At 40.9% G+C, this 9,441-nt stretch overlaps 1 protein-coding gene across 1 annotated transcript; it reads left to right on the top strand.

Annotated features, from left to right (window-relative positions):
• Positions 1–1,600: 1,600 nt before the first annotated feature.
• drg1 (developmentally regulated GTP binding protein 1) lies at positions 1,601–8,569 on the top strand. Its single transcript, XM_070988712.1, has 9 exons — positions 1,601–1,792; positions 3,241–3,364; positions 3,483–3,658; positions 3,753–3,822; positions 4,326–4,495; positions 5,336–5,466; positions 6,637–6,804; positions 6,942–7,064; positions 8,225–8,569. The coding sequence occupies exons 1-9, from the start codon at positions 1,754–1,756 to the stop codon at positions 8,322–8,324; spliced, it is 1,101 nt and encodes a 366-aa protein (XP_070844813.1). The 5' UTR covers positions 1,601–1,753; the 3' UTR covers positions 8,325–8,569.
• The last annotated feature ends 872 nt before the right edge of the window (positions 8,570–9,441 follow it).

The raw sequence follows: 9,441 nt of genomic DNA, 5'->3' as shown, positions 1-9,441 counted from the left end.
ACTATAAACTACTTAAAAATTGTATTATTCTCCAGATTGCATTTATTTTTGACAGCATATGCTTAAGATGACAGTGTTGGCTGAGCTGGGAGAGTAGTATCAAAGAGCAGTACTGGTAAATCTACCTACAGTGGCTGGTATTTATTAGGTTTTTAGATTAAGTTTCTACATCAAAAGTCAAATTAAGTTATTTAAATTTGATTGAATGGCCTTTCGTACAATCTATTTCCATATCAACTGTGTGCAAAAGCCATGATGTGGCCAATATACCCTCTATACATTAATATTCACCATATTAACATAGTTGTTAACGCAACCTTTTCAAGGTTCACAGACAATAGCATGGCTCAAAGGAGATCTGGTCAAATCGGCAGCATTGATCTTGTTTAACCAGCCCACACACTAACCAATAGGTCAATCAAATGGTTAACAAAATGACAGATGTTCAGTCCACAAACTTCAGCAACATAAAAACCAATGAGAGATTATACTGTATGCGACTTAAACAATAAGCAATTAAACAATAAAAATATACAATTTGACAGTCCTGTGTCTTTTTTATTGTGTGAGAATTTGTATTAAATATGGCTCATTTAAAGTGTGTTTGTGTGTGTCCCTGCATAAACTAGTCAGACAATTAAATCAGCATATAACTGTATCCATTGTGATCTAAATCATTTTTAAATTCAAGTTAATTTAATTAGGTGGAAACCTTTCTTGATTTTTTACTGCTCAACCAATTAGCGGAGACAAATTTAGGGAGTGTGAGTTGTAAAATCTATAAATTTGGGTAAAGTTTGCCCGAGACTGTATCTTGTAGGCACTCTAATAGACCATAAGAAGGTGGCCATCAGTGATGGAGGAAGAAATCAGGTCCTTTACTTTGGTAAAAGTACCACTATCACAATGTAAAAATACACATCCTATGTCAAAATCAATTATTAAGTGTTTAGTTTTAACTACTTTCTATACATCTAAGAACAAAAGTTTAGTTCAGTGGTTCCCAACCTCAGGGTTGGGCTCATCCAAGGGATCACAAGATAAATCTCAGGGGTCATGAGGTGACTGTTGTGAAGGGACAAAAGCCCCAAACATTGGGAGCCACTGGTTCAATCGTTGACATAATATTTTATTCTATAACCTTGTTTTTAATGTAAGATCTTACTATGAAAAGCAAATACTGTTTGGTGCTTTAAAATAATGTAAACAGTAGAATATTTGCCTGTGAAATGCAACGTAGAAGTGTAATGTAGCATAAAAGGGAAATATTCAAAGTACAAGCACCTCAAATATGCATTTAAGTGCAATACTTAAATATACTTGTTACTTTTCACTACTGAGCCTCATTGATATAAAAGGAGTGAGCAAAATCTTAAAACTACCTTCATTTAAATGTATTCATTTGGCAGGTGCCTTTGTCCAAAGACTTCTCAATATAACGCGAAATAAATGAACTATCTGTCAAAACTAAATGTCACCCCTTCCTAGATTAACTATCAAGTATGATTCTGTACGTCTTAATGTTTTGGGCATATGTCTCTCCTGCTTCTATCATTTTTGTCCTGTTAGTCATCGCACCGGGTGTAGCGCGACTTTGTGCTATGTCCTCGCGAGATTTCCCGCGAAGCATCGCGGCTTGCTTCCTGTCGGCTAGTGTGCATGCTAAATAACATCTTAACTTTGGCAACTTTCATGTTAAAATCTTTCCAACTTATTTTCGTAACGTTACTTGTACACGGGAATCTCCGTCACCATGAGTATACTCGCCAAAATAGCAGAGATTGAAAATGAGGTAAGCTATTAGCAGACAGCTGGCTAACCCAAAGAATCAGTCACGTTTTAGCTAACTGTTAGCTTGCAACGCTAGCAAATGTTATCCTAGCTAGCACAGCTGGGCCTCGTTGTACACTGTAATACATCTTGACAGACCAAAGTACGTCTTTGAAAAGTTTGTTGTAAAGGTGCTTTACGCGCTCATTCGACTTGTCGATGAATTCTGAATTAAACATTAGAATTCAATGCATGCTGCTAACACCCAGCTAGCACCATAGATAGAGTTAGCGCTGATTCTATATTCCGTTTGATTTCCTGGCAATCAAATGAGCAACCACGTACAGTGTTGGGTGTAAATCTGCCATCCTCACCAGAGTCTGGTACCCGCAGCTCATAACACATCCAAACCTAAGTTAGAACTAAAATGATGTGATATGTTAGCCGGCAATTTCTTTTGAGCGTTTTCGACGTGTCATTGAGTTTCCTCCCAATAAATTCAGCTACGAAGTTCGTGTGAAACAGTTTGTGCCTTGGAATCAAAACTGTATTATTGTTAAATTCGGCATTTGGAAGTCTTGAAATTAGCCCTGGACAAGAACCTTTGTGAAGTATCATACTGCTATAGTTCAGGTTATTTTAAAGTACCTCAGCAGAGATGGCAGAAGAAGAAACATGCACTGCCCTGGTCCTTTAGGGTCAGTGATAACCCCTCCAGGTTAACTGTACACTGTAGTACTGTCTGGAAATGGCTCAACAGAGCAGGGCCCTCATGCAGGGACTCCCACTTAAACAGGTCCATCACAGATCCGCTCAGACAGTGTAACACCCATGGTCTGTAGTTGCTGTATTAATCCCATCTGCTGGTTACTGTGAAGGATAGGTTCACTATTTTATAAATGAGTCTTAACACAAAAGAAAGGTGCTCATATGAGCGCTGGAACTGTTCATACTGGCCATTAAAAGATCTCTTCTTAATGCACTTAGTCTCCCTAATTATGATAGACTAAACCTGCAGCCCTCTTTCTGTGCACAGATGTATTCCAAAGTTTATCCATAGCTAATGTGACGCTTCAGTGATCCAAGTCTCTTTGTATAATACTCCCCCTTTTCCCCCTGACATTGTTTCCTTGTTGAGCTGAAGTGGAGGGTTTTATTGTGATGCATTTTTATTACAATACATTTCCAAAAAACAAATCCGACATAAGCTGTGAAAGTCTCCAAAGAATACCCTGTGCTCCCACTCTTTATACCCACTTAACTCATTAAAAATTGTGGGGGGCTCGAGCTTATCCCAGCATGCAATGGGCAAAAGGCACGAAAATTCCCTGGACAAGCTGGTTGTGTGCTGCAGGGAGCACAAGCTGTTGTTTTTCTCTTGTTGTGTAATGTTTAGTTCTACCTGTATAAACTCTTAAGATACTAAGATACTACAGGACCTCATGCCGGTGTTGTTACTGTTCTTTGTAGATGGCCAGGACGCAGAGGAACAAGGCCACAGCTCACCACTTGGGTCTGCTCAAAGCACGTCTTGCCAAACTGAGGAGGGAACTCATCACACCAAAGGGAGGCAGCGGTGGTGCGACAGGAGAAGGTAAGATCATCATCTTTTAACTGGGTTTCATTACAAACATGTTTTTAAGTCCTATAAAGCATCATGGTGGATATTTTGTTGATTCAAGTTTCTGATTTTCATTTTTTGTCCTTTTTAGGTTTTGATGTGGCAAAAACAGGTGATGCTCGTATTGGCTTTGTTGGTTTCCCTTCAGTGGGAAAGTCTACGCTGCTCAGTAACCTTGCAGGCGTGTACTCTGAGGTTGCCGCCTACGAGTTCACCACTCTCACAACGGTACCTGGAGTCATTCGCTACAAAGGTGCCAAAATTCAGGTACAAGAATTTCTTATTTGTTCAAGACCTGCGAGTGCTTTCAGTCTGCCATTCTTTCAGTACTTATTTTATTTTCTTGTCTCTTCCCTCAAAGCTCCTGGATCTCCCAGGTATCATTGAGGGGGCCAAGGATGGCAAGGGAAGAGGCAGACAGGTCATCGCAGGTAAAAGATGTGATCAGTCAGGTTTTCATTAACAAAATAAGTTGTAAAACATAGGATGAAAGCAGTTACAGTTAGTCATTTCCATTTGAAATTAATGCAAATCCATTTATTGAGACACTTATGGCATTGCTGTGTGCTTTTATGTGTTTTTAATGGCAGCAAAGAGGCAGAATGACACTTACAGTAAGAGTGGAAGGTTTTGGTTAGAGGCCATGATTTAATCATATTTATTTCATCAAGCCAGAAGACAAACAAGCTTACTGATGAAGTTTTGATACACTATCAGCTACTTTATTGTACAGTGTACACTGTGACAAACATGTGGTTGAATTTCATTCAACATTTTGTGCATTTATGTGCGGCCAGGAAAAAGTAAAATCTCAAGAGTGTTGTTATTATGAAATGGCTCCAGATCCACACTGTATCCTCTACAGCAGTGATGTGATTCCTTCATCCACTCTGCTCCAATCAGTGTCTGCCTCCCCCTCCTCCTGTTGTTTTAGTGGCTCGAACTTGCAACCTAATCCTGATAGTGCTCGATGTGTTGAAGCCTCTTGGCCATAAGAAGCTGATAGAACACGAGCTGGAGGGCTTTGGCATCCGACTTAACAAGCAACCACCCAACATCGGCTTCAAGAAGAAGGACAAAGGAGGCATCAACTTCACAGCCACAGTATGTCTCACACAGAATGACAGCATTTTAAATACAGGAATGCAGACTTCTCACGATTGATCACATCAAGTTGAGTGACTGAAATGAATAGTGCTAATCAGAGTTTTTAGTTGGTTTTAGTGGCGGTATGTGTGTATTATAAATACTGGTTGTCTTCTTGTTGACTGATGAGCCGGAAAAGTGAGATATTCATAACGAGAACCATCACTCTATAAACTGATGAATTAAAGGATGTCCTTTATTCTGGCATGTAGGATTTTACTTGTCAGTGATATCTGTAGCTTGACAGTTCATTTAAATGATGGCCATTTTTCTGGCATCCCATTCCTTTAAACAAACATGTAAAAGCCTTTTTGTGTGTGTGTGTGTGTGTGTGTGTGTGTGTGTGTGTGTGTGTGTGTGTGTGTGTGTGTGTGTGTGTGTGTGTGTGTGTGTGTGTGCGTGCGTATGCATGCGTGTGTGTGTGTGTGTGTGTGTGTGTGTGTGTGTGTGATAGAGAGAAGAAGTTTCTTTAAGGGTTAAACTGATCTGCAGAAACAAATGCAGAAAACACATTTTTACTATGTTTTATGTCTCACCATCTGGGTAGCAAAGCCTCAAACACTTCTCAATGCCCCCCTCTGGTGGACATACATACGATTACACTTAACATAGTTGCTCCTGCATATTTGTTCTCCTATCCTCAGATTTTCATCATGTTCTCCTTGAAGCATGACAAAATTGTACATACAGTGCGAAATTATCTAGTAGTGCGACTGTTCTAATATGTGTAAACTATTTGTGTTTTTATTGTCTTGTGTTCATTCATTGATAACATGCCATACCCCCCTTCCCCTTTAGTGTGCACAAAGTGAGCTGGATGCTGAAACTGTTAAGAGTATCCTGGCAGAGTACAAGATCCACAACGCCGACATCACTCTGCGCAGCGACTCCACAGCTGATGACCTCATTGATGTGGTGGAGGGAAATCGGTAAGCTGCCGAAGTGCCAAAATGGGGCTTCCTTAGTCATCCCCAGTGGGTGTGGCCTGTTGAAATCTTCAGTCTCATTTCAATTCCCATTACACCAATGCAGATGCCTTTGACAATGCCGTTCATGTTTCACACGCAGTTCCTGCCGCACATGCATTTTCAGACCTCTTTCCAATTTTTCATACGTGTGTAATGCATCAAGTGCAATTTCTAGATAAGCAATGTCATCTCTGACTTAAAAATCAATGGCATTACCATTCCTCAATGTAATTAGATATATGAGCTCAACAAATGAGATAAAGCAGGGTGGGGCACGCGTGGTGGGTCTTATGGTGCACTGTGTACATATTGGACAAGGACCTCACTTCCAGGACTGTCGTTGAGGGTTTTATTGCAAAGCAACAGACATAGTAGCAGCATAACATCCCTGCAGTTGTAGTTGCATTCACAGGGTCTCTCTTGCATCAGTGCTCTGTTTCTTTCCAGGGAAAAGACCAGAATTAAAAGACATAGCATAATGCACATGAATATTACAATGCCACAAATAAAACTAAATAACCAAAACATATTCTTTCTGTAAAATATTCTGACAAAAAATAACAATGCCTGAAACCCACTCACATAAATGCTCTCTGTGTCACAAAATGCTCCGCGCTGACCAACGTAGTCACAACAGTACACTGTGGCCTGAAGGTGTAAAATGTGTGAAAATGAATACAATTATAGCTCCAAAATGTGAAAATATAATTGCAAAAAGTGAAGGCAAAGAACATGCCTGCCTATATGTCTAGAGCAAAAGAGGAAGTAAATCGATGAAGCAAGTGAAACACAAATAGTCTGGTTCATAAATAAAACCGTCACTGAACTTCCCGTTAAGACACAAAAATTCCATTTATGTAGGAAGGTACATGAATACAACATGAAAACATGTTTCTCTCAAGTCAGCTCATATGGCCACTAGCTGTTCGGCTAAGCTAACAAGCTAACGGCAGTTATTATCTACAGCAAAGAGGATAGTGAGCAGCAGTTTGTGGTTGTGGTGATATGCTGCCCCCTGTTTGTGTGGCATGACTTTTGAAAGGTGGCCAATTCTTACACGTTGCATCTTATGGTTGTTGATTGTGCAGCAGTTTCATGGACAGCAGCACTTACAGTCTCTTGTCACAACAGGGTCTACATCCCATGCATTTACGTGCTCAACAAAATCGATCAGATCTCCATCGAGGAACTCGACATCATCTACAAGGTGCCCCACTGCGTACCCATCTCGGCCCACCATCGCTGGAACTTCGACGACCTGCTGGAAAAGCTGTGGGACTACCTAAAGCTCGTGCGCATGTAAGAGTTGTTTATACAGTCACCATAAGGAGGTGTGAACGGGGGTGAAAGATGGTGCAGAACATGAGCCTCTGTGAAATCTCATATTCGTAGCTTCAGACTGCAGAATTTGACTGAGATCATGTGTTCATTTGCAGCTACACTAAACCTAAAGGCCAGCTTCCTGACTACACATCTCCTGTTGTACTCCCTGACGAACGGACTTCAGTTGAGGATTTCTGCCTAAAGATTCACAAAAACCTCATCAAAGAATTTAAGTAGTGAGTACTGTAGACTTTACTTCAAGTTTTCACTTTTTAAAGGGAATTCTGTCTCGTAGGACGCAAATTTGACCATCGCTGCAATCTTCAACACTGTTCCCGACAGAAGTGTTTATTTCTCTCCATCTTTTTCTTGTATTTTGTTATGTCTTAATCCAAACGGGCGACGTTATCTTATTCTGTACATCTCTTAGAAAGAAAATGCCTGTTGCCCTCACACACTGTCCTGAGAATTCAAATCATTTTTAAACACGTTAAATGGAGGAATGGTTAGTGAGTTATGATCACGCTTGTTTTAGAAATGCAGGGGCTGTGAGGCCAGTTGGCTGTACTGCAAGATTCTCTGCAACGACGCTAGAGACGGCTTACGGTCGTGAAATGAGCATTCAGCTCACGGGCAACAGCTCTGGTGGACACCCCTGCAGTCAGCATGCCAGAAGCACGCTCCCTGAGTGCCGTCTGTGGCTTTGTGCTATGTGATAAAACTGCACACACATTCTAGAGTGACCTTTAATCGTGAGCAGCCAAAGGCGCACCTGTGCGATAACCATGCTGTTTAATCAGCATCTTGATATGATATTCTCTTTGCACAGGAGAAGTGCTCACTAACAAGTATTTCAATCCAGATTATTTATTACCAGTTTGGTTTTTTACTTAAAGGCATAACTGACCTCACACCAGGTGGACGAGTGGTCATCAAATGGTTTAAAACAACACAGCCGCTTTAATCAGAGCCATTGCCCTCTGTGTGGGCGAGGTATGCCAGATAAGCATTAATTTGAGAGTCTGGATTAGGATCTGAGATGATGTGTTGCACCACCATCTACAAATGGGAGCTAAGATCATCAATCAGTCGATATGTTAATCCTGCTGAGCATTACCCATCCTCCAGGGAATGAGTGGGTCAAACGGTGACACATGCGATTAGAAAGCCTCAGGATCTGAAGGGTGTCATTGTACCCTGTGGGTTACTCTAGAATGCACAGCCATTTCTGCTGTAGCAAAGAAAGGATAATAGTATCTGTGTAAATAATTCTCTGTTGTAATTAAGGTGTTGATTGCGACATTTTTTCTAAGATGATGTAAGATGAAACATGCGTCCTGTTAACTGTCATTCATGTCCAATCATTTCAATGATTTTACAACTCGTCCTCTTTCAGTGCACTCGTGTGGGGATCATCTGTGAAACACAACCCTCAAAAGGTGGGCAAGGACCACGTGTTGGAGGATGAAGACGTTATCCAGCTGGTGAAAAAGTAAAAGGAGTCTTCACTGCATGGCGTCTGTATCACCAAGCATTCTGTACAGCTGCTCAGTAAATCACCAGACATCCATGAGAGCATCTGTGTCATGTGGATCCCAGTTTTCTGCTCTAATTTAAAAACAAAATGACATGAATGGAAGTGTCACGGTTAAAAGAACCAACAGTACTTAACACCATGAATAGTTCATATTGAATATTGGTTAAGGCTTGCAATAAAATCTGTACAATAAAAACATTAAGGAATCTTGTCTTTTTCATTCTTGTGCAACCAGCTTTAACATGTATTTCACCCATGCGTGTTTAAAGTGTAGCCAGGCACACTTTTTTTTTTCTCTAAATCAAGATGATGTGCTACATGTGGCCTGTCAGCGAAGCCCCACAGAAATGTTGCATCATTGAAGCCTGTGCTCCATCACAGTTGTGTGGTCTCCCTCAGAAACGCAGCAGCAGTGTTAGGACGACCATTTCAGTCTGGCTCAGAGGAAAAGAAAGGTCTCGTTTGAAAGCCTTGTCCAGCTAAGTGATTTATGTGACATTGATGATGAAGGCAGTTATTCAGGCTGGTGGCCCACCCCCTTTCTCTGGTAGGGACGGCCACTCAGGTTAATCAGTTCATTCACTCAGACGCAGTCTGGGGACATCATACGCCAGCTGTTCACAACTAACAAGACTCCACAGAGCAAAATAAAGAGCATTTCATCAGCGCCGGGAGCACTTCAGGAAGCATGCATTATCTAATGTCGTTATGTTTCAACCTGCTTGAAGTGTGGCGGCCATTTTGTGTCTGAGCACCCAGTGCTAGCCAGTGATTGCAGTGGATGGCGCCAGTGCATGCACAAGTATATAGACTATGATATGATATAGTAAGACTGGAAAATTGAAGACTGCACTTCATCGAACTAAACAATAAAGCTGCATACAGTTCAGCATGTTTGTTCTCAAAGGGTGATTGTTTCATAGCATATTTAATATACTGCAAATATGAGGTGGTGTCCTTTATAATCTGAGCTTAGTCTGGTTAAATAAACCGATGCTTACATTTCATCTAATATACACATCAAACAGGAAAAAGTTGAGATAGGCGTGCAAAATCCAGTATAGAAAACGGCAGCT

This window comes from Chaetodon trifascialis, chromosome 20, assembly GCF_039877785.1.
Source record: "Chaetodon trifascialis isolate fChaTrf1 chromosome 20, fChaTrf1.hap1, whole genome shotgun sequence".
NCBI classification, from domain to species: domain Eukaryota; kingdom Metazoa; phylum Chordata; class Actinopteri; order Chaetodontiformes; family Chaetodontidae; genus Chaetodon; species Chaetodon trifascialis.
The sequence above is the reverse complement of the archived record's forward strand: the minus strand, read 5'-3'. Positions and strand labels throughout refer to the sequence as shown.

Coding starts and splice junctions, on each gene's coding strand:
- drg1 (XM_070988712.1), top strand. CDS start 1,754: ATGAGTATACTCGCCAAAATAGCAGAGATTGAAAATGAG. Junction 6,805..6,941: donor TACCTAAAGCTCGTGCGCAT/GTAAGAGTTGTT, acceptor GTTCATTTGCAG/CTACACTAAACCTAAAGGCC. Junction 7,065..8,224: donor CTCATCAAAGAATTTAAGTA/GTGAGTACTGTA, acceptor GTCCTCTTTCAG/TGCACTCGTGTGGGGATCAT.